The 26138-nt window shown below is 38.2% G+C and overlaps 2 protein-coding genes across 2 annotated transcripts in view; both read left to right on the forward strand.

The window, feature by feature from the left end:
- Positions 1-8162: 8162 nt before the first annotated feature.
- Positions 8163-26138, forward strand: part of LOC115729388 — a 69206-nt gene continuing 51230 nt past the window's right edge. The window contains exons 1-4 of the mRNA XM_048277791.1: positions 8163-8198; positions 8373-8423; positions 21250-21348; positions 21547-21606. Coding sequence (XP_048133748.1) covers positions 21291-21348; positions 21547-21606 — 118 coding nt within the window. The 5' untranslated portion in view covers positions 8163-8198; positions 8373-8423; positions 21250-21290. The remainder of the gene's footprint in view (positions 8199-8372; positions 8424-21249; positions 21349-21546; positions 21607-26138) is intronic.
- LOC115731211 lies at positions 9241-13991 on the forward strand. The gene is made up of 6 exons (XM_048278024.1): positions 9241-9544; positions 9630-9776; positions 9874-9924; positions 10562-10609; positions 11339-11784; positions 13359-13991. Exons 1-6 carry the CDS (start codon positions 9241-9243, stop codon positions 13989-13991), a joined length of 1629 nt encoding a protein of 542 aa, XP_048133981.1.

Genomic DNA, 26138 nt, shown 5'->3' on the forward strand with positions numbered 1-26138 from the left:
CAAATGCCGGTTTGTCAAGATGAATTTGAACCGTTTATCTTCGAAACTGGATAAAGTCATCGTCCTTTATTTTTTATTTTTTATTTTTTGTAATTATGGTGGCGGAAAATTTGGATGACAAAAGGTGGAAAAAAAAGAGGGAATAAACTTAGTACACTAATACGACAAAAAAAAAACACTTAGTACACCAAATTTGAAAGTTCTAGAATTGAGAATACTTTATGAAGATATGACATCCAGCATTAGACTAAGAGGTTGATAAAAAAAAAAAATAACCAAAAGCCACTGCAAATCTATTACAGGGGTATCAATTTTGGTCTTTGTTAGTGACCTAATCGCATTGACCCGGACATGTGGAAAATTCAAATGCCGGTTCGTCAAGATGAATTTGAACCGTTTATCTTCGAAACTGGATAAAGTCATCGTCCTTTATTTTTTATTTTTTGTAATTATGGTGGCGGAAAATTTGGATGACAAAAGGTGGAAAAAAAAGAGGGAATAAACTTCGTACACTAATACGACCAAAAAAAAAAAAACACTTAGTACACCAAATTTTAAAGTTCTAGAATTGAGAATACTTTATGAAGATATGACATCCAGCATTAGACTAAGAGGTTGATAAAAAAAAAATAACCAAAAGCCACTGCAAATCTATTACAGGGGTATCAATTTTTTTTTTTAGGGTTAAAGAGATAAGAATTCAATCATAATTTTTTTTTTTATCAATGTAGTCATTCTTGATCGAAAATCGTAAAATTGCAGATTTGAATGTCGATCATTTTACGTGCACAGTTTTTGCAATGGCAATAAATACCTACCAGCAACAAGGAATTTCTCGAATTCTTCCTTGAAATTTTTTATATCTTTTTTGTTGCATGGTGAGGTTTGAGATTTTTCTTTTTAAAGTGTTTCCACTTTATGACTGAAAAATTCTTAATCACTTTCTTTTAATAATAAAATAAAATTATTGCTTTCTTTAGTTTCGTCTATCTATTTTCAAACGAAATCGGATGAGTTTGCGAGCTGCCAGATCCGCCATCAGGTTCACTCCATCCAACAACTAGCGAATTCGATGGTCCCCTTTATATGCATCGTCTCATTAGCAGAGTACAAATTAAATGCTCATGAGGTGATTTAATTCGAACCGATGACATACCTCTAAAAATTGGAAACATAAGCATGTCCATAAACTTACCTAATGTCAAATAGAAAATCTTGTGCTATTCTAAGAATACCATGTCATATTTTTATAATTTGCTTATAGATGAGTGAAACTACCACATTGTAGTAACTTATACCTTCAGATACCGTACGTAATCGAATAGCCACTTTTAAATTGAATCTTACATAAGTATTATTTCCATAGGTAAATGTGTAAATGCAAACTGGCGTAAAGAAAGGTCTAAAGTTCGAAATGAATAAGATCTACATAGAACAATAAGACGTTTATGGGGGATACTTTAAGTTACAAGGTTACGGAGACCATATATTGTTGTTTGCTTTATCTTCACTCTTTTTCTCTATGGATTCCACAATTTTTTTTTTTGGAAAAATTACCAAAAATCTTAAATTATGCCCACGCGACATTTAATCTATACTCTTTTTCCTAGCGAATCACAAAAAAAAAGTCATAAATATATTGCAATTGTGTCAATTCAGTCATAAACCATTTTTTTTACCAATTTAGTCATAAACCTTTAGCATTTGTGCCAATTCAACCCATTTGACAGGCCGATTTTAACATGGCACTGCCAGCGGTGATGTGTGGTCAATATTTTAAAATATTTCTTTTATTCCTTTTACCTTGCGTTGGCCTTCGAGGCGGGTGATTGGCTAGAGACGGAGGCTAGTTAGAGGAAGAAGGAAAATAAATAAATAAATAAACTTAAAAAATATTAAAATATTATTTGCAATTGGCCGCCAAATGAACTGAGTTGGCACAAAGACAAATGATTTAGTACTAAATTGGAAAAATAGAAAGGTCTAGGGTTGTAGAAGTGTCGATGATTGGATGTAGTGATCTATACGTGAATGGACAAAATGAAGAACAGGATAGGAACTTCAATGGTTGCTCTTCCAGGCCTCCAAGAAAGTCGATAGGGCATCAATTCTTCTATATTTAGGCTACAACTCTTTAAGGATGCAAACTTTGAAAAACTCCGATTCTTCTAGGACGGAGTGAAAACTCTTTTCGGTTTTCATTCATATAAACTCTTCAAGGTTCAAAGAAAATGCACAAAGCAATTTTCATTAATCAAATTCGTCTAACTTTCTACATAAACTTGATGGCCAAACAAAAGAAGAGCAAAAGACTAAAGTCTAATATGGAAATTAAAGCGCATAGAAACTACAAATATTTAGAAACTAGACGCTATTAAAAGAACATTAATTCTTATGGTTGTCCCGAGGTGTATTGTTGTAGGCTTCCAATGCATGAGAGATGACAAAATCTTTATGACGAAGTTTATCGTTCAAATTATTGGACTTATCAATGCTAGGCTTATCGATAAGAGACTTGAATTCAATAAGAATCTTGGACTTATCGATGAGGGGATTATCGAAAAGAGGCTTGTTGAGCTTGAATGCAGGTTAATAGCATTGGTCTTGAACCCGAGCTACATCACTTTCTCTGGTATCAAAGGAAGGCTCGCATTCGTTGTATGGTCATGGTAACGATGAATCTATTGGTCCATTGGAAGTAAAAGCAACAATATCGTAGAGAAAATGAAAATGAGTTTACTTTATTAAATAGATGTATTTATTATAGCAATGATTATTTACTTAAACTACATGTAAAATTTCAGAAGAGTTGATAATATACTAATTCATTCGAACTTACTTAATTCTAAATGTCGTTATTAACGAGTAAATTGGTAATCAAGTTACTGTTTATACTTTTTTCACCAAAATCACTTGAAATTTGAAAGTTACCTATAGTTACAAGACTCTACCAACTACAAGGAATTTTTCAAAATTTCCGTTGACTGGACCCTGCGGTCCTCCTTGCCAACATGAAAAATGGGGAGGAAAATAGAGATGCTATGCGTATGAGTTGTCATTATCTCCTCAGGCAGGGAGGAGAGAACTTGCCACTTGTCGGGTACTGATAGGTACAGGACCACACCATTAATTATCTCACCAGGATACGACAATAGACATCAACTTTTAGTCAGGCATAGTTCAAAGTTTCGTACGAGGTACATTTACAAAGTGGGACACCCCATGACCACCATGAGAAACACGTTTCACGGTACACTGTGACCTTTGCTCAGCTTTTGGGTTGTCGTTCGCTTAATTTTTACTTCTTTTATCTCGATAGTTTCTCCTAGTTAACTTTTTGAAAAAAGCCATAAAATTTTTCGAATCATGTCAATTATAACACATTTATTCCAATTTTTTGTTTATGTCACTAAAAGCTGGAAATTTGTATCCGTACAACACATTTATCTTTCCTCACAGTTTCGTTAAATCTTGCCATTAAAAATCCTATGTGGCGGCTTCCGTGGATAAGAAAAGGCAATCGAAATTGACGTGGTGTCAAAATAGCTCGAGTGATAAAATAAAAAAGAGTTTGAGTGGCTTACTCGGACCATGATGGTGGTTAGCTCTCTCGGTTTCTCGCCAAATATGTGATTGTTAATCGAGCTTCGAAACTTAGGCGAGCAAGTACGAGTTCAAATTGTTGCACATCCGTGGTTGTTTGAACCGTATGGCATTTTCTAGCCCCTCAAAATCGCGTTTCTTAACTGTACAAGTTGGGGTTCTTTATCACCTATGCTCACCGGAAGAGAGGGACTACAACTTGCATTTATTCAATTTTGTCATCTTTTTACTTTTCCTATATCCTGGGACGGGGGATGCCGGTATGAACTTGGCGCTCTCATCGTTGTTCGTTGTTAAGAGCTTTCAAAGGCCATCCTACTTCGATTTAACGGGCTTATTCGGTTTTGTTTGCCGTAATCATTTTGCCGAGTGCATTCATTTCGTTGCATTGCTTATGCATTTGGATACGAGGGCAAGAAGATTACAAAAAGATTAAGACCCCCGAGCTACAGAGGAGCAGATGATTTTATACCACGCGAATTCACATAGCTTTGGACGTGACCTTTATAGTGACATCTATAATTGTATCCAATAAAATTTGAATCATCATCATCATCCTCGATCAATACAATTTTCTATGTCATTTTTTGTCGCTAAATTAGCGACGATTAATTGTTTTGTCGCTAATTTAGCGACGAAGAAAGTTATTCGTCTCTATTCTTTTTTATTTTTATTCATATTCTATTAGCTACGAATTTTTCTTTCGTCGCAAATAGCGATGAATTTTGTTTCGTCGGTATTTTCGTCGTAAAATTAGTGACGAATTTTTTTTGTCGCTAATTTTCCATGGCTAAATCTTTGGCTTTTTTGTAGCGTTTGAAATTTACCTATAGTTACAAGACTCTACAACTACAAGCAATTTTTGAAAATTTCCATTGACTTGACCCTGCGGTCCTCCTTGCCAACATGAAAAATGGGGAGGAAAATAGAGATGCTATGCGTATGAGTTGTCATTATCTCCTCAGGCAGGGAGGAGAGAACTTGCCACTTGTCGGGTACTGATAGGTACAGGACCACACCATTAATTATCTCACCAGGATACGACAATAGACATCAACTTTTAGTCAGGCATAGTTCAAGTTTCGTACGAGGTACATTTACAGAGTGGGACACCCCATGACCACCATGAGAAACACGTTTCACGGTACACTGTGACCTTTGCTCAGCTTTTGGGTTGTCGTTCGCTTAATTTTCACTTCTTTTATCTCGATAGTTTCTTCTAGTTAACTTTTTGAAAAAAGCCATAAAATTTTTCGAATCATGTCAATTATAACACATTTATTCCAATTTTTTGTTTATGTCACTAAAAGCTGGAAATTTGTATCCGTACAACACATTTATCTTTCCTCACAGTTTCGTTTCTGACCGGCGGGGTTGTCGGCGACCCCGCCGGCCTTCGCCGCGCCCGCCAACCCCGCACCAGCCTGTGCATGACTTTTTTTTTAATCATAAAAAAGAAAAAAATGAATAAAAAAAATTAAAATGTGAAATGAGGAAAAGCCTTTCAAGCCAGATCCTTTTTTGAAATATTATGCCCTTAATTGAAACGTACTATGTCACTTTGGGCCTTTATTTGGAACATATTTTTCTTTGGACCCTTATTTAAAAAAATAAAAAGACTTCAAGCCCTTTTTTAGATTTTTTTCAAAAATTAATGACGTCAGTGCCGAACGGCGAAACCAACTGGCGAACTTGTCTATGGGTAGACATTTTACGGGCAGATAATAATATATGCCTATTCGATAAGGATGGATCCCGTTTTCCTTTTCTTCTTTTAATGGGAACCGCACAAATCCACTTTTTTCTTTTCTTTTTCCCATCTAGATTCTTATCCATCTTTCTCTCTCTTTTAATGGGACCCACACGACGCAAATCCACGTTTTTCTTTTCTTTTTCCTAGATTCATATCCCCCTCTCTCTCTCTCTCTCTCTCTCTCTCTTAATGGGACCCACACGACGCAAGAACCGAAAATTTTGCACAACAAGTTGAGTCGCGTCTGTTATACATGTGTTAAAAAATTCAAATTACATCTGAAGGTTGTATTGAAAAATGTGCGGTTTAAAAAATATTTTTTGAAAAGAATTATTTATATCATTATAAAAATTTAATCAAGGGAATATATTTTTATCATCGTTAACCAACTCGCTACCTCCATAGATCGTCAGGTGAGGGCGGGTTCACTGATCATTGTTATTCAAATGATTTCTCAATTAATTAGATTTGATCACATCTCCAACCATATCGCTGCAACATTCAATAGATTCAACCATTTTTTTTTTTGTTGCAAAATTACCAAACATCTTAAACCATTTTTTTGAGAGAGCTATCAAAAAATTTCTAAATATATTGTAATTATGTCAATTTAGTTATAAATATTTTTTTTTTTTGCATTGAAACTTTTATATTTATGTCAATTCAATCTATTTGAAAGCTAGCTCTGATGTGGCGTTGATGTGGCCAATTTTAAATAATATTTTAATATTTTTCAAAATTTTATTTTTTCTTTTCTTTTAATTTTTTTATTCCTTCTACCTCGCACTGGTCTCCGGGCTCGGTGATCGGCCAAAGATGAAGGCTAATTGGAGGAAGAAGGAAGTAAAAAAGAAAAGAAAAAATAAATTTCAAAAAATATTACAATATTATAAAAAAAAATTGATGACATGAGCGGCGACAACACCACGTCAGCGCCGATAGGCTAAATCAACTAGCGAACTTGCCTATGGGCAGACATTTTACGGGCCGATAATAATATATACATATTGGATTAGGATGGATCAGGTTTTTCTTTTCTTTTTCCTCTGTAGATTCTTATCCTCCTCTCTCTCTCTTTTAATTGGACCCAAACAACGCAGGAACCGGAAAATTTTGGACAACAAGTTGAGTTGCGTCCATTATACACGTGACAGACTTAACTATTCCAACGCTAATGCTATTATAACCTATGAAGCACCGACACGCCAAACCCCCGGCGTGTCGGTGTCGGACGTCGATGATCCGACACCCGGTCAACGCCAGCGACACGCCGGGGACACGCGAGTCGGTGAGGAGAGAGGGCGGGGAAAAGCAGATCCGAAGGGCAGAGAACGGTAGGGGAGGGGGAAGAAGAGCGTCTCGGGCCATGAGAGAGATGAGGGAGGAAGCCGGCGACGCGCGGCCAGTGCCTGAGCAGGGAACGGCCTTCGTGTGCGCCGGAGCAGAGAGAGCGAACGAGCCGAAGGACAGAGGGAGGGAGCGCCGGAGGAGAGACGAGCAGCAAAAATCACAGTGGTCGACGTCGGGGTTGGTTTAGCGGGACAGAGAGGAGTGACACAGAGGAAGGGGTGTGAGATTTTTTAAGGAAGTAAAGAGACAGAGGGGTGGGGGGATATTTTCTTGCAGAGAGGAGAGAGAGATGAAAAGTGTGGGATGTTTTCGGTGATGTTTTCAAAAAGTAAAGAGAGAGAAGAGGGGGAGACAGAGAAGAGAGAGAGAGAGAGAGAGGAGGAGAGAGGTGAGGCGCGTGTCAGAGATTTTTTCAAAAGTAAAGAGAGGAGGGGAGGAAATCGTGAGAGAGGAGGGAAAGCGGGTAGACCGCATATTACAGGATTTTTTTATTGTTTATTTATTTTCTAGGCTGATTGAGATCAAATTACGAGAGTATTCATGGCATTAGCTTTGTTTTTATTATAAGAACTATTTTTATAAATTTTTCATTTTATAAAAAATTATAGAAATAATAATATATCATACATATATAAAAATATATTTAATATACAACGTATCCCTAACGTGTCGAAAATCTCTATTTTTTAGAAATGACGTGTTGACGTGTCGTGTCGTGTCGCGTGTCTCGTATCAGTATCGGTTCTACTTAGATTATAACCCTACATATGTCCATATGTCAGCGTGATCTTGACCCTTTAATTGCAAGGTACTTTATGTCATAATCGTACACGTGTGACCGAGGGACCACCTAAGCTTAACCGCGTTTAAATAATGTGGCTAAGGCTCACACACTCTTATATATAGATCCATGAGGGGTTTTGTTCAATATCTCATTCGGACAACTCTTGAAGTTACTGTTTGAGGTATGAATTCTAGTATGTTTCTTTTTTGTGTCTAAAACTTATTAAGTTTTATTATTTTCTATGTGGTTGATATATATTATGTATTATGTTTGTTTTAGTCTATAGTTTAACTGAAATTTTTTATTTTGTCACTTGCTGCTTTTGGTAATCTAAATTTTTTGAATTGATAAGATTAAAGTGTTGAGTTTTGGTTTTTTAACCAATTATTTTTTTAAAATTTAATTTAAGTTTATTAAAATTATTTTCCTAGTCATATGTTTTGCGCGAAACAAGCAGAGTCTTGGTATAAAAACAACCAAGGTCCAAGAAATTATTGTGGAAATGGTCAACTCCTAAGGTTAGTTATAAGAGGCCCTGAAACTCAATCCGATTGACATTAACTTTCCAGGAAAGTAGAGAGTCTCTATTGCATTCGCCCTTTACTTTGTTGTGGAAAGACTGTAACCAAGAGAGCAAGCCCATGGCGACGCAACCAAGCGGTCAAGAACCACCAGCAGATGTTCAAGTTCCAACCGACAAAAGATACGGTATAAGCGATTTGGTCTTAAAATATGCTGGGATTTGTGCTTTCTCACGGTTCTTGTTCTTTGCTTTATCTTCGAACAAACATAGCCGTGACCTTGGCTAGTAAAAAGAGAGGGGGGAAAAAAATCAGTATGAGGACTCTGTGCTCACTCTTTCTTCTTCTACATATGTCGAAGATGTTCGTGTAAGCGTTGGATCAGATCCTTCCCAATCCAGAGGTGCCCCAGGTGCGGTATCCCTTGAAGAAGTTGTTTAATTGTGAAATTAGTATTCGATTTTGATGGAAGTGTTCTATTCTGGGACACTTCTCTATGTCTGCAAGGAAAAAGTATTAACAAAATGGCCTGAAAAATTCACATCCGTTGCAAAAGTATCGGAGAACGTAGTGGATGGACACTGTAACCGACCGCCGTTGCAAGTTTCATTCAGGGGCGATTGGGAATCTGTCAAAAGAATTGTTGAACGAAATTCTGCTTCAAACATAACCCTGACCTTGTATTTTCCAACCGAGAAAAAAGTTGGTAGAAGCGCTTTGATCTTTATATTTGCTGTAACATTTATATTTTCTCACGGTTCATTTTCTTTGCTTTATGAATCCTTATGACAAGGACTTTGTGCTCACTCTTTCTCCTACAGATATCACAGATGTTGATGCAAATGTTGGATCAGATCCTTCTCAATCCGGAGATGCCCCAGGTGCGGTATCCTTCAAAAGAGTTGTTTCACCATGAAATTAGTATTTTGGGACACTACTCAATGTATGGCAGGAAAAAGCATTAACCGAATTGGCCTGAAAAGTTCGCATCCACTGCAGAAGTATCAAAAAACGTCGTGGATGGACACTATTACCGACCATTGTTGCAAGCTGCACTCAGGGGTGACTGGGAATCCGCAAAAAGATTTTTCGACCGAGATCCTGCTTCAAAGACGGCCAAAATAACAAGCAAATCAGAAACGGTCCTTCACGTGGCCGCTTTGAGTGCACACGACCGATTTTTGGAGAACCTGGTTGAGCTGTTGTCTCTACACCCGCAAGCGCTTGAAATGGTTGATTGTGATGGCCGCACAGCCCTCCACAATGCTGTCCGGTGTGGAAGGATAAGGATGGTCGAGGCATTAGTTAAAAGTAATCCCAAATTGACGCAACTTGCAGATAATAATGGACGTGTTCCATTGGCAATGTCTGCTAGGGAAGCTCCTATACATAAGGAGATTGCCTGGTTCCTGGCAAAAAATACGACAGACGATGGGCTAATTCATCCCTCCAGCGGTGACTCTGGGACTAGTCCCTTCAGCGGTCGCTCTGCGACTAACGTCACTCTATGTCTCAGCTACGCTGGTCATCATGGTAAGACCACCATCATCTCAATTCCATCTGTTTTTCCCCTTATTCCAGACTTTTCCTAATCAACTTTGCTGGTGAATTCGGACAGATATCACCCTGTATCTGGTCGAACGGTACCCTGACTTAATTACTCATGAAAGCGTATCCTTGTCTATACTGCATGCCTTGTCGTTGATGCCATCTCACTTTCTCAGCGGAACCAGGCTCAGTGTTTTGGAAACGTTGATATACAAATGTCCGTAGTTTCTTCACTCGCATACCTCTTCATTACTCATTCCCTTCAAGATGATCATACCTGGCTCATCACCTGCTCTTTTCCTTTTGAACTGAAGGTATTCCGGTGGAGTTGAACTACAAACCAAGAGAAAAAAATTCGGATCCAGGTGGGTATGCATTTTTGTTGCTGGGCATATCTTAGGACCATTGATTTTTGAACTTTTAAATCACTTTTCTTAGATTGATTCCCTCCGTACTAGCAAAAGAGATCGAAAATGATTGTTTCTTTGTAGGATATATTCTGGTTCCTTGATCTAGGACAAAAGGACATTTCAAGTGTCAATATTTGTATACAGTGCTCACTTTAGTGACAATATTTTTTTTTGCGATTATTTAAGTGCCAAATTGGAGAAAAATCGATCACTTTAGTGCCAAATCAGAGAAAAATGATCACTTTAGTGCAAACATCGAGAATTTCCGGCAACGTCATTGGAGTTAGCACTTAAATAATTATTTTTCAAAAAAATTTGCTTTTAAGTAATTAAAAAAATATTAGCACCAAAATGAGCGCCGTACACGAATATTGACACTTCAAGTGTCCTTATGCCATTGGTCTAGTTATCTATACTTGGATAATGGCACTTTATGGATTAGTTACCATTCAACCAAGTGCATAAATATGGTATACGTTAATTGATTGGACAATGCAACTGAGGAATTACGAGGTCTTACAATAAGGTCTTACAATAATTACATATCCAATGACTATCCAATGACCGGGTTTTCTTTGTAACTTGATTGTAGCACTTCGTCGTCTTGCAAGATCACTTTGGAATGCCGCCAAAACTGCAGGTACGCTTGCATTTTATCAAGACACCAACTCTATCCCTGTCCCGCTCTCTCCAACTAAAAGTTTTATGGCTTGTTTGTTATTGACTTCTTTTATAAGTAAAAAAAAAAGCTTCTTCTTAATTGTTTGCCATAATTTGGGAAAAGAAAATTTTGTTAGGCCAACAGGCTATGTGAAAAGACCGTTACATGTTCACGATTAGATGAGTGACATGTATGTTTGAAGTTAATTTTGTAGTTAAATTTGTCCATATATCAATGCTCCAGGAGTGAATGTGTAACTTATTTCTTGCACCATTGATGGATCTAATAAAAATCCTTCATAGAATTATTCCAAACAAAGTTAAATATAATTTTCCGTGTTAATATTGTTAAAATTTGAATGATTTTAGATATTCACCAAATTCTAATTGCAAGAGTCGCGAAATTGCGAAGGAAAAAAAAAGAAGTGAAAAGGAATACTTGAAACTTCAAATTGTGGCGAGATTTCATGTTAATCTAGGAATTTCTAGCTTATGGCCAAATAATCTCAGCAAAAGATATGGACTAAGAGCTACGTAAACCTAGGACTTCTCCTTCAATATTGATTGGTGAAATCAAGCTCGCTTCATCATCTCTGCCAAGCATGCAAATCTTTCTGGAAACGCATGTGTGCTTATTTCCTCCATTAATCCAATTGCCGCCCCTTCGTTTTTTATTTTCTTTCTCCATTTCTTTTTTAACATTTTGTAGTTCCTATAATCAAGAGAGTTCACGGAGTGAAGTTGAGACACGTGGCGGCAGTCGAGTTGGCAACACAATTTTGCAGGGCGATCTCTCATCTGAATACTACCGAGATCATCGATTTTTTCCCAGAGGGGGGCCCATTGGCTCAAGCTACAACCATGGGAATTAGTGAACTCGTGAAGCTCTTTATTCAGTCTTTCCCGGAGCTTATTTGGGTTTCGCCTTATGGAAGGAGGTTGGAGAGATATGCGTTGGTCTTTCGCCAAGAAAGGACTCTGAGGCTCTTTTTGAAGGTTAGCTCAACCCATGAGTGGTCATTGGTTCCGGCGCCTAGCCAGGAAGAATCGCAGGATATGATGCTCGAAGCAGCACAGTACAATCCTAACTTGGATACATTAACCAAGGTCAGCGGAGCAGCATTCCAACTGCAAAGGGAACTCCAATGGTTTACGGTAAATATATTTCTGTTTCATATATTTAATAATCACACTTAATGATAAATATTATATCTTCTTAATAAGTTTCTTAAAATATGATAGTTAGAACTTTTTTTTAGATACTCTTGACAATATACATACGAAGTTTTTTTTATAGCGGTTTGGCGATATCAGGCCAAGCTTTCGTGACATTGTTCTGGAGCATTTGGGACTTTAGTTGTGAAATGCCTTCAACAAAACTTGAATCCAAAACAACAATGAGAAGAAGAAACTGTCCTGTCATCCGAGCCAACACTTTGTTGCTACATAGAAATAAATTCCACATGCTAAATATAAACTACTAAAGTAAGTTAAGAGACAACACTACATCCTTACAACAATTTACAGAAAAAAACCAGAAACGGAGACTGATTAGAGAAACTGCGGCACTAAAAAATGATTGAAACTCACCAATTAAATTGCATATCAATTGCACTCGTATAGTTCTGATCCACCACATAATTTAATCCAAGTGACTCTTTCTTAAATTCGACCGACTCTTCGTGTATAACCTTCGTATATTAATTTGGAGTCCCAAAAAACATTTAAATCAGTTTTGCTTATATTTTCACAATAGCTTTGCTTGTTTCATTGTATCATATTTTGTGTTTAATTGAAGCAATATGAATTCAATCTTCTCCTTTTCAATCAAAAGTTGTTTTTTTTTTTGTCAAACAATCAAAACGTTCGTTAAGTTCATTTATGGCCACTATTTTCATTGGAATGGCTATTAATTCAAGAACACTTCTCGTTAGTTAATTTAGCATATCGCTAAAATTTACTCTTGCAAACCATTGCTTACTGCTATCATGAAGCTTCTACTAGATATTTACCTTTATTTCATTTCGACTCCCTATTCCTCTTTGACATTAAAAATAACTTTGAATTTATGCTTAATAAGTTCTAAAGCTTGATACTGTCCTTCATGTTAGTCTTTTCGTTAGATCCGTCAATTTAGCCCTTTGTCACTAGCAAGTTTTGAGGACCCTCATGGGGGTCACTTCGAGTGCAACAATCCTCGCTAGACTGCCGACGAGGGGCAGCCACCCTCACTAAAATGACTCAAGAAACAAACTACAAGGCATAGAACTCAGCAAAGCACACACAAGTACTAAAAGACTCATTCTCGGATTTCTTGATTAGCTCTTAATATTTTTTTTCCATAAATTCATCTAGAAGATTCCAAATTGGATGAAACTTGAATCCTTGGAAAGTAGAAACATATTGCTTTCCATACATATATTATTTGACTATTTTGAAGCGCGAATTCATCATCTAGAATATTCCAAATTGGATGAAACTTGATTCCTTGGAAAGTAGAAACATAGTGCTTTCCATACCTATATTATTTGACTATTTTGCAACTTGATTCCTTGGAAGAAGTTGACCCTGATATTTTCCAGCAAAGGTGGACTTAACCTGTAAGCAATTTCGCATTAAGTGTTGAATAAGTCTTAATTTCCTTTAGATGTTCCTTTGTAATTTTCTTCTGAAATTTTCCAATAACTAATCCACTTATTGCAACTCATTTTTGTGAATCTTATGCATAGGCTGTGGAAAGCTGGATTGCTCTTGATATAAGATATGACAAACATGATGGCAAAACATGTTGGGAAATATTCGTGGAGAAGCACAAAGGGTTGCTTGAGAATGGAGAGAAGTGGGTGAAGGACACTGCAAATTCATGTATGCTTGTCTCAACTTTAATTGCCACAGTACTGTTCGCTGCTGCTTTCACTGTTCCTGGAGGCAGTGACGACAAAAGCGGAGCCCCCTTGTTGTTAGGACAGGACTCTCTTCTAGTTTTTGCAATTTTCGATGCGTTGGGTTTGTTCTCCTCTGTGACGGCCATCTTGCTATTCCTAGCCATCTTAACGTCACGTTATGAGGCGCAAGATTTTCCTCACTCATTGCCTAGGAAGATTATATTGGGTCTTTGTTTTCTCTTCCTCTCCTTGGCTTTCATGCTGGTAGCCTTCGCCGCAACTCTCACTATCGTGCTTGATAAGAGACTGGAGTGGGTTTTCATTCCTATTACTTTGCTGACCTCTGTCCCCGTGGCTTTATTCGTTGTGCTGCAGATTCCCCTGCTATACCAAATGATTAAATCCACTTGTGGACCAAGCATCTTTCGTCCCGAGAGCATTTGGGAGGGAGGCATAATATTGGATGAGACCATGTGATTGATGAATTCAATTTGAGGGAATAGGTCTTCATTATAATTGGTTGTAGCGGGGCCAATCTGATACTTAATGTATTTCCTCAAAGCATGTGAACAATTGCTATGCGAAATTATGTTTCTATGCCTTGTTATGAAAGATTTGCTTATAGAATAATTTGACCAATTTTAAAATTTCTTATCAAGTGGATTTTTGCTTCAAGATACAATCTCTATAGTGTAGAAGCAATTATTTTCAACATTTATTACCAAAATATACACAATCACCGAGTATTAACTTTACAAACATTTACTTTTTCCTTTTATACCTCAAAGGTACGAATTTGTTCCATCAACTTAAAGTTCTACCTTAATTTTTTTTCAAATCAACCTTATTATTGTATAGATATTTCACAAACCTATGTATACACAAACACTTATTTTAGACAATTTATTACCATTCTACTTGTGATCATGGATTACAACTTTCCTCGTGCAATAATTTTTTCAGCACTTAATTTTCTAACAGGTGCAGCTCGAGATGAACAATTTGTCATCCGAGACTATCTATGTGCAAAGAACCACTAGGTATATAATAGGACTTTTCTCCCATTAACTAGGGAATAGATGGAATTCTACCTACCGTGGACCTTTGATGATTAGTCCTCCTACATAGATATTGTCACGACCTACTTTTCCCTCCCCCGAGGGTCCAGTAGGTTTAGAGGTATTGCCTATCGATCTAGCCGCAGATTCTCTCAAGTCCTACCTCTCGTGATGTTGGATTTCGTTTTCATGATTTAACTGCCTAAATCATTACTAGGAGTCGCCACTAGTCTCTTGGGATCGCCTAGAAATCAATTGAGGCATGAGAGTATTATCTCGATTCTTACGCAACTAGAGTATTTAGGATCGGGGACTTGTTTATGCTAATTAGTTAATGAGCGCCCTTTTAGTACCTAACCAATTAATGTTCCCTAAGTCGACCACACATTTTGCTTATCATTCAAAGCCTAACAACTATATAACCAATGCTTAATGATCATGAATAATGGTTTTCTATCATTTTTGTGCAATTGCTAACTTAATCATCACCCTAACAATAGGAAAGTGATTAACAAGCAATTTATCAAAGTACAGAGGTCTAAATAAACACTCAAGTAAACACTTTGGTGGTGTGCGGCAAAGGTTTGGTTTGTAATTAGCTTTTTTCAATCTATATATATCTTACTTTTACCCCAAAAAAAAAAAAACTCAAGTATTTAAAGCATCTACCTATTGACTGAAAGTAAACATGTAGGCCAATCAATATAGGTTACTAGCCAAAATAATCAAACTCAAGACATGATCGAGTGTACAACAGACTTGACCGAAATGGATATCGATCAATCTCCATTGCGAAATAAGGGCCAAAAAATACTAAATAGGGTAAAAGTAAAAATCATTTTTTTGATTTTTTTCCAAAATTTTTTAAATTTTTTTGGAATTTTTTCTTATTTTTTATGAGTTTTTCAGCATTTTTCAGATTTTTATAAAATAAAAATGAAATTTTTATTTAAGAAAATGCCAAACGGTGCCGTTTTGGCCATAGAAAGAAACGGCGCCAATCGGCCTATAGACCCGCGCGCCAGCCCGAACCGGAACCGACCCGGAGCCCAACCCGAACACTTCAAAGGTCGTCGTATCGGGAACAAAAGCTCTCTTCTTTTAGGCATTTCATCGAACACCCGTGCTTCTCTTGCGGATGAAAAACCGGTCCTTCGGGGATATTTGTGGCCTTCGCTCTCTGACCACGAACACAATCAATGGAAAACTAGCACATGGACGTAAACAACTACATGCTGGGAATGAGATTAAGCAAACAATGACTGTTAAAATGCACGAAAAAGCGGCGAAATTCGACCTCGTGGGTTTGACATGCTTTTGAAAAAAAACCGGGCACGAAACCAGGCGCGCGAACAGGCGGTGTGGGCGATTTCGAATCCAAAAATATCTCATACGTGCTGATTAAATCACCTTTATAACACTTGCAAAGGGTGGAACCATACCCACAATTTTGGCAGCAGTCTGGAGATGCTTTTTAAAAGCGGTAAGAGCTTCAACCATGAATAAATTTGTATATATCTAAGTGCTACAATTAGGAAGAAGAAAGAATTATGTCAGTTTTTCAATTCTAGATGAATCTGACGACCCAAAAAAGCTGCCAAGTGTCACAATGCTGTTGGTCAACATTTACGCCGGACTCATTATATTGGCGGCCTGGCTCCGGCTTTAATAGTATTCAAGGAACTCAATAATGACAATTACAAGCATATAAACATATTTCAACTTAAATTTTCTTGTGCATTGAAAAGGTGTATGTCGGAAGCTAAGCTAATAAGGTGATAATATATGTACCTAATTAAAAAGTAAACATGTTGATTATGAAAACTTAACAATGATTGAGACAATAAAATCAAATTACTTATAAATCAAAGCCAGACAAGAATGATACATACCGTCACAAATATACATATACATACCAACATTCATTCATATATATATATATACACGCATTGAGCAACATGCCAAATAGTCGAATTATAAGTATTACAAGTACCTCTACTGAATAATATATTTACCTAACAATCAATCTGCTTACTCTAAAGAAACGGCATAATATATTATAGAACTTGTCAATATCTGAATTGTTTTGTCACATTAAAAAAATAGTATTTTAAAATAGATATGGAATATCCAAATATATAAAAGTATGTAAAGAACACTAGGATGCATATCAAACCCATAAACTCCAATTAAAAGATCTCTACCATATTGAAAACACAAGTTGTCAGAATGTATAAATATATTTATGTATCAATGTAAGTTTTAGAATAGTCAGCACTACTCCCACAATATTTTACCAAGTATCAAAACATTAGCCTAAGTTCAAAATATTTCAAAAAATTGTCCCATATCATATATTTTCTTGCTGTAGTCTTAGATCAAAGTCTTAACGTACGTGTGAGAGGAGTATTGGAACATTTAAAGTACTGAACAAAGTCTTCATCTATAAACTTAACCTTTCCTAATATGATAGTTGACAGTGATTCTATAGAATTCTACGGAGGTGTAATAGAAGTTCCAAAAAATACATGTACATATAGATAAAAAAAATCACTTTAATAAAAAAATTTTGAACATATTAATCTTGAGATTAAATACCATGAATGGAACCGTTATGTGTGAGTATCTTCAGTGATAAAGGAGCAAGGACAAAGTGTTGTGAGGAAGTGAGTCGCTGGCAGAAAACTCGAATCAAGGAAAAACACTAAAACAGGGAGCTGTCAAGTCCGTCCCGGCAAGGGCAGTTTAAGGCGAAACCGGCGCTTCCATGGCGATCATTGAACCATGGGACGAGCGTCGGGAACTTTAGGTTTGGATATAACAAAGGTTTGAATGAGAAGAGCAAGCTCTTGAATGCCGAAAATAGAGGATCCGAAAAACGGAGCCTCTCGGCCAAACTCTTTGGAGCCGACACTAGCGGTTGCGTGAGGTCGAGTAGGAGTCGGGCAACGGTGGCGACGTTGTTCTGAAAGCTCGACCGGTGTTACAGTGAGGGAGCTCGGCAGAATGGTGAGGTGAGGGAGATAAAAAGCCGGAGAGAGGACCCTTCGGTCCTGTTGTCATGTGTATTGGGATCCCCGCATGACAGAGGTGGAGCTTAGGAGAGGAAGAGAACCGAACCGGTCTCCATGGGTGATTCCAAATCAGTAGGTGTGTGCAATCGGGAGAGGGTGCTTCAAAGAGAAGATCCGGTCATGGTGGAATCTGGAGGGGATGGGTGATGTTGGTTTGGAAACTCCGGAGGGAGAGTGTGCGTGTGTTCGGATGAATTACGAGCTGTGTCGGATCTAATGGGCTCAAGTGATGTGCCGAAAAGTCAAAAGTGATGCAATGAATGTGGATTTGTACGCACTAACTGTTTTACTTATTATATATTTAAATTTCTGTTTCTTTATTTTTTTTTTTTAAACAAAAGCAATGTTTGACTTGCCCGCAAAAATTAAGGTATCAACACATGCCCCATATTCAACACATCGTTGTATAGGAACGGATAGACGATATTTAAACAAACAACTTCAACTCGAAAGTCGAATTACAACGGTTATCAGACCGAACCGGACATCGATCTTCAATCAACGCCAATTTGAGACTTAAAAATTCACATTAGGGGTAAAAAGGTCATGAAAATCATTTTTCTTAATTTTCTGAAAATTTTCTGATTTTTTTTTAAATTTTTATTTTTTTTAAATTTTTATTTTTTTTATTTTTTTATTTTTTTTTAATTATATGGAGTCGGGTCCGGGTCGGGTTCTTAGATCCGGGCCCGGATCGTGCCATCGGACCTGATCAGGCCTGGGAGAGAGGACCCGAACCGGGCCTAATTGACACAAAGAAATTCGGGGCCCATTTTTACTTTTATTCTTAAACGAACCGGGCTCCATAATCCCCTCTAGCCCATCTCTTTCACGCCCAAACCAGCACATGCCCAACGGTTTCTCTTTTTTTCATGCCAGCCCATCCGTTCGGCCCAGTCTCCTCTTCTTCATTCTCAAAACAGCCCATCCGACTAGCCCAAAAGACTCTCTTCGGTCTTAATTCGGGCCCAATCTTAGCCAAGTAAACCGAACATGCCCAGACAATAAATTAACCAAGACCAGCCCAAACCAAGATCACTTCTTCCCTGTTCACCATCTTCTTCATGCGCCATTTTCTTTTCCTCTGCAACACCGACGGAGGCGCTGCTAGTCCTCCGACACCGCCACCCCACACTCACTTCGTTGTTGCCTTGTCCAATTCGCTCGTCACAATGCCGGGGTCCGCTCGCAAAGCAATCGCCGGACCACGCCGGGCTTGTTTTCTCGGCATCGAAACCACGATGCCGGGATCCGCCGGCCACGCCACCGCCTCTGTTCAAACTCGCGTCGCCACGGTCCGAGATCACGTCGCCTCTAGTTACACTTGCGCCAACTAAGCCCGCACTCGAGTCGCCTCTGCAATCGCTGTGACTTGTTCGTTGTACCGCCGCCAAGACCTACACCTCGCGTGCTGCCACCGGTTCGAGTCGCCCGACCATTAAGACCTATTCGCATATTCGAAATGAAGACCGCAACCTAGAACGACCTCACAAAACCGTCCCGACAGGCTCCCGTTCAGACACAATTTCACACGCCCTCATCCCCACACAAGCGCCGATCGCAACTCTTCTCCCGCGACGGACTCGAAGGCTAAGTGCTATTTACTTTACTGGACGTCTAGCAACCAATATGGGAACCAAACCAAACGAGGGATGGCCAAGCTCGTCTTTTGTCCCCACTACTCGGTCCCAACCCACGTATAGAAGACGAGGTAACATGCTTTTAAACCTAAAACAGTGCAAACGAGCTCTAGAACACGCGACAAAACAAGAAAAGGGGTCGAAAGCTTGCGATCGGACATGGGTATTCCGACTAAGGCAAACAAAGAACTCAACGGCGGGACTCGTAACGGCTAAGACAAAATGGCGTCCCAAGGCTTGCCGGTCCGAGAAATGGAAGTTCTCGGGCCGGCGAGCTACGGGAATGAAACGAGACCACCAAACCCGAGAGAAAAGGCCAACCTTTACGAATGAAGTCACGGGTTCGCGGGTGAATTCTCGGAGATCAAATGGCTGCGCTCTTCTTCTCTCTAAGCTTCCTCCGAAACCCCCTCCAAACCCTCTCTGTTTTTCTTTTCTTTTCTTCAACGCATCCCTTCTTCTTGGTGTCCGAACCCGAACCCGAACCCGGTGCTTGCCCTCTCGGTCCCGTTTTATGCAAGTCTTGCCTCCTTCCCCAACCGGATGATGTGGACGTGGTTTAATGAGAGATCACGTGAGGCGTACGGTGAGATTGTGAGTGACGTGAGTGTGTGCAGGAAAGAGTGATGTGGGGGGGGGGGAGGAGAGGAGGGTGGAATGTGGGATGGGCTGAGGAGAAATTAAAAAAAGGGGAGATGGGCCGTTCAAAAATAAAAGGGAAGATGGGCTGAGGAGAAAAAAGGAAGGAGATGGGCTATCCGCTTGGGGATAAAAGAAACCCAGTTGGGCTGGCCCGCGTAGGCCTCTCCCGGCGAGAGGAAGAGAAAGCGTGGGCCGGGTCTCGCTCGAGCGGGGCCTGGGCTGGGCTGACCATATCAGAATTTTTTTTTTTGCTTTCTTTCTTTTCTTTCTTCTTTTTTTAAAATATTTTTTTTAATAAAATTTTTTGTAAGATTTATATATATATATTTTTATTTTCCATTTTGGGAATAAAAATAAGAGAACACATATATGTATGTATGTATGTATGTATGTATATATATATATATATATATATATATAACACATAAAAAATGCATAACTAACCCATTAGACAATATTCTAATGGAATAAAATAAAATAAAATAAAGTAAAATAAAATAAGATAAAACAAAACAAAATACGGGATCACCAAAATTAGGTGTCAACATCCCGTAAAAATATTTAAGGTGCATTTGGTTCAAAAAATGAAAATTTTTTTTCGTTTTCATCTTCCGTTTTCTTGATAAAATGTTTGGTGAGTGAAAAAATGGGAATTTTCAACGGGAATCAAAGTTATAAAATCGTTCATGGTGTCCTGTACAAAATAAGGTCAATTTTGGTCGTTTTCAATTTTAAGGTTCAAGTTTGGAAAACACAACCATAAAAATTCTACCAAACTTATTTGATTGACAATTTTGGAGATGTAAGCAAGAAATTGTAGAATTTCAATTGCATAACTGTATTTTGAATGAAAGCCGTCCCTTTTAGGCGCATTCTACCTTGAATCAAATTGAATTTCTTCCCTTTTGCTTTTGCTTTTGCTTTTGGGCTTTGACAAAAGTGAGGTGCTCATTGCCGATAGCTTTGTACCACTAAAGGGCTGCAATGAAGTTGCCTGAATAACTTTCCTAAGCCCAAGAACTAACTTAACTTTGGTAAAGACTCAACTTGATCAAGGTGTCAAGGGATGGAATGAACTTTAAGAAAAGAAAGAGGAACAAGTCATCTTGAAGTAATGATTCCATTATTGGGGACTGACCCTAGTGATCAGTGGCACGAGAGCCCAAGATTGCTTGCTCACCACTATAGTAGGGCTAGTCCATGTTCGCAAGGATAAATCTGATGGAGGTGCTTGTATAAAAGGAAGGGGTTCATTCCTTCCCGGGGAGACTGATAAAACTCTTTGATAATCAAATATCTCACCCATTTTTGCATTCTCCAGTTACTTCATTGTTGAAAAACTCTAACCAGGAGAGCAACGCAATGGCGACACAACCAAGTGAAGAACAAGGAAGTTCGAATCATGCGGAAGAACCTGCAGGTACATGTTCATCTTCCAACCGAGAAAAAATTAAATATAAGCGATGCGATCTTAAAATCTGCTGGAAGTTGTATTTTCTCATGGTTCTTTTTGTTTGCTTTATAATCGAACAAACATAATGCTGACCTTGGCTAGGAAAAAGGAAAAAAAAAAAAAAACAGTACACGAAGGACTTTGTGATCACTCTTTCTCTTACAGATATTGAAAATGTTGGTGGAGGCGTTGGATCAGCTCCTTCTCAATCCGGAGGTGCTCCAGGTGCATTATCCCTCAAAAGAGTTATTTCATTGTGAAATTAGTATCCGGGCTGGATCTTCATGAAATTGTTCTTTCTGGGACACTTTCCCTCGAAGGAGTTGGTTCATTGTGAAATTAGTATTCGATCTTGATGAAAGTGTTCTATTCTGGGACACTTCTCTTTGTCTGCAACGAAAAAGTATTAACAAAATGACCTGAAAAGTTCACATCCATTGCAAAAATATCGGAGAACGTAGTGGATGGACACTGTAACCGACCATCGTTGCAAGTTTCAATCAGGGGCGATTGGGAATCTGTCAAAAGAATTGTTGAACGAAATTCTGCTTCAAACATAACCCTGACCTTGTGTTTTCCAACCGAGAAAAAAGATGGTTTAAGCGCTTTGATCTTTATATTTGCTGTAACATTTGTATTTTCTCACGGTTCATTTTCTTTGCTTTATGAATCATTATGACAAGGACTTTGTGCTCACTCTTTCTCCTACAGATATCGCAAATGTTGATGCAAATGTTGGATCAGATCCTTCTCAATCCGATGATGCCCCAGGTGCGGTATCCTTCAAAAGAGTTATTTCACCATGAAATTAGTATTTTGGGACACTACTCAATGTCTGGCAGGAAAGAGCATTAACCGAATTGGCCTGAAAAGTGCGCATCCACTGCAGAAAGATCAATAAACGTTGTGGATGGACACTATTACCGACCATTGTTGCAAGCTGCACTCAGGGGCGACTTGGAATCCGCAAAAAGATTTTTCGACCAAGATCCTGCTTCAAAGACGGCCAAAATAACAAGCAGATCAGAAACGGTCCTTCACATGGCCGCTTTGAGTGCACACGACCGATTTTTGGAGAACCTGATTGAGCTGTTGTCTCCATACCGGCAAGCGCTTGAAATGGTTGATTGTGATGGCCGCACAGCCCTCCACAATGCTGTCTGGTGTGGAAGGATAAGGATGGTCGAGGCATTAGTTAAAAGTAATCCCAATTTGACGCAACTTGCAGATAATACGGGACGTGTTCCTTTGACAATATCTGCTATGGACGCTTCTATGCATAAGGATATTGCCTGGTTCCTGGCAAAAAGTACGAAAGACGATTGGCCAAGTCATCCCTTCAGCGGTCCCTTTGCGGCTAAGATCATTATATATCTCAGCTACGCTGGTTATCATGGTAAGACCACCATCATCTCAATTCCATCTGTTTTTTCCCTTATTCCATACTTTTCCTAATCAATTTTGCTGGTGAATTCGGACAGATATCACTCTTCATCTAGTCGAACGGTACCCTCACTTACTTACTCTGAAAAGCGGATTCTTGTCTATACTGTACGTCTTGGCGTCCATGCCATCTCACTTTCTCAGCGGAACCAGGCTCAGTGTTTTGGAAACATTGATATACAAATGTCCGTAGTTTCTTCACTCGCATACCTCTTCATTACTCATTCCCTTCAAGATGATCATACCTGGCTCATCACCTGCTCTTTTCCTTCTGAACTGAAGGTATTCCGGTGGAGTTGAACTACAAACCAAGAGATAAAAATTTGGATCCGGGTGGGTACGCATTTTTGTTGCTGGGCATATCTTAGGACCATTGATTTTTGTACTTTTAAATCAATTTTCTTAGATTGATTCCCTCCGTACTAGCAAAAGAGACCGAAAATGATTGCTTCTTTGTAGGATATATTCTGGTTCCTTGATCTAGGACAAAAGGACATCTCAAGTGCCAATATTTGTGTACGGCATTCACTTTACTAACAATATTTTTTTTTGCGATTATTTAAGTGCCAAATTGGAGAAAAACCGATCACTTTAGTGCCAATGGCGAGAAATTACGGCTACCTCACTGGAGTTGACACTTCAATAATTATTTTTCAAAAAAATTGACACTTAAATGATACAAAAGGATCACTTTAGTGCCTAATCGGAGAAAAACGATTACTTTAGTGTAAACGGCAAGAAATTCCGGCAACGTCAATGGAGTTAGCACTTAAATAAACATTTTTCAAAAAAATTTGCTCTTAAGTAATTAAAAAAAATATTAGCACCAAAATGAGCGCCGTACACGAATATTGACACTTCAAGTTTCCTTCCGCCATTGGTCTAGTTATCTATACTTGGATAATGGCACTTTATGGATTAGTTACCATTCAACCAAGTGCATAAATATGGTATGCGTTAATTGATTGGACAATGCAACCGAGGAATTACGAGGTCTTACAATAATTACATATCCAATGACTATCCAATGACCGGGTTTTCTTTGTAACTTGATTGTAGCACTTCGTCGTCTTACAAGATCACTTTGGAATGCCGCCAAAACTGTAGGTACGCTTGCATTTTATCAAGACACCATCTCTATCCCTGTCCCTCTCTCTCCAACTAAAAGTTTTATGGCTTGTTTGTTATTGACTTCTTTTATAAGTAAAAAAAAAAAAAAAGCTTCTTCTTAATTGTTTGCCATAATTTGGGAAAAGAAAATTTTGTTAGGCCAACAGGCTATGTGAAAAGACCGTTACATGTTCACGATTAGATGAGTGACATGTATGTTTGAAGTTAGTTTTGTAGTTAAATTTGTCCACATATCAATGCTCCAGGAGTGAATGTGTAACTTATTTCTTGCACCGTCGATGGATCTAATAAAAATCCTTCAAAGAATTATTCCAAACAAAGTTAAATATAATTTTCTGTGTTAATATTGTTAAAATTTGAATGATTTTAGATATTCACCAAATTCTAATTGCAAGAGTCGCGAAATTGTGAAGGAAAAAAAGAAGAAGTGAAAAAGGAATACTTGAAACTTCAAATTGAGGCGAGATTTCATGTTAACCTAGGAATTTCTAGCTTATGGCCAAATAATCTCAGCAAAAGATATGGACTAAGAGCTACGTAAACCTAGGACTTCTCCTTCAATATTGATTGGTGAAATCAAGCTCGCTTCATCATCTCTACCAATTGCCCCTCCTTCGTTTTTTATTTTCTTTCTCCATTTCTTTTTTACATTTTGTAGTTCCTATAATCAAGAGAGTTCACGGAGTGAAGTTGAGACACGTGGCGGCAGTCGAGTTGGCAACGCAATTTTGCAGGGCGATCTCTCACATGAATACTACCGAGATCACCGATTTGTTCATAGAGCGGGGCCCATTGGGGGGCCCATTGGCTCAAGCTACAGCCATGGGAATTAGTGAACTCGTGAAGCTCTTTATTCAGTTTTTCCCGGAGCTTATGTGGGTTTCGCCTTGTGGAAGGAGGTTGGCGACACATGCGTTGGTCTTTCGCCAAGAAAGGACTGTGAGGCTCTTTTTGAAGGTTAGCTCAAACAATGAGTTGTCATTGGTTCCGGCGCCTACCCAGGAAGAATCGAAGGATATGATGCTCCAAGCAGCACAGTACGATCCTAGATTGGATGCACAGACTAAGGTCAGCGGAGCAGCATTCCAAATGCAAAGGGAACTCCAATGGTTTACGGTAAATATATTTTTGTTTCATATATTTAATAATCGCACTTAATGATAACTATTATATCTTCTTAACAAGTTTCTTAAAATATGATGGCTAGAACTTTTTTTAGATACTCTTGACAATATACATACAAAGTTTTTTTTATAGCGGTTTGGTGATATCGGGCCAAGCTTTTGTGACATCATTCTGGAGCATTTGGGACTTTACTTGTGAAATGCTTTCAACAAAACTTGAATCCAAAGCAACAATGAGAAAAAGAAACTGTCTTGTCATCCGAGCCAACACTTTGTTGCTACGTAGAAATAAATTCCACATGCTAAATATAAACTACTAAAGTAAGTTAAGAGACAACACTACATCCTTAGAACAATTTACAGAACAAAAAAGAAAAAGAAAAAGAAACGGAGACTGATTAGAGAAACTGCGGCACTAAAAAATGATCGAAACTCATCAATTAAATTGCATATCAATCGCACTCATATAATTCTGATCCACCACATAATTTAATCCAAGTGACTCTTTCTTAAATTCAACCGACTCTTCATGTATAACTATAACCTACGTATTTTAATTTGGAGCCCCAAAAAACATTTAAATCAGTTTTGCTTATATTTTCACGACAGCTTTGCTCGTTTCATTGTATCATATTTTGTGTTTAATTGAAGCAATATGAAGTCAATCTTCTCCTTTTCAATCAAAAGTTTTTTTTTGTCAAACAATCAAAAGGTTCGTTAAGTTCATTTATGGCCACTTTTTTCATTCGAATGGCTATTAATTCAAGAACACTTCTCGTTAGTTAATTTAGCACATAGCTAAAATTTACTCATGCAAACCATTGCTTACTGCTATCATGAAGCTTCTACTAGATATTTACCTTCATTTCATTTCGACTCTCTATTCCTCTTTGACATTAAAAAGAACTTTGAATTTATGCTTAATAAGTTCTAAAGCTTGATACTATCCTTCATGTTACTCTTTTCGTTAGATCCGTCAATTTAGGCATTTGTCACTGGCAAGTTTTGAGGACCCTCGTCGGGGTCACTTCGAGTGCAACGACCCTTGCTGGATCGCTG

This window comes from Rhodamnia argentea, chromosome 4 (assembly GCF_020921035.1).
Source record: "Rhodamnia argentea isolate NSW1041297 chromosome 4, ASM2092103v1, whole genome shotgun sequence".
In the NCBI taxonomy this organism is placed as follows: domain Eukaryota; kingdom Viridiplantae; phylum Streptophyta; class Magnoliopsida; order Myrtales; family Myrtaceae; genus Rhodamnia; species Rhodamnia argentea.

Excerpts from the sequence above, each read along its gene's own strand:
- LOC115731211 (XM_048278024.1), top strand. The coding sequence starts at position 9,241 with ATGGTTGATTGTGATGGCCGCACAGCCCTCCACAATGCTGTCCGGTGT. Across the intron at positions 9,545-9,629 it reads CAGCTACGCTGGTCATCATG|ATATCACCCTGTATCTGGTC; the intron begins GTAAGACCACCA and ends GAATTCGGACAG. Across the intron at positions 9,925-10,561 it reads AGAAAAAAATTCGGATCCAG|CACTTCGTCGTCTTGCAAGA; the intron begins GTGGGTATGCAT and ends ACTTGATTGTAG.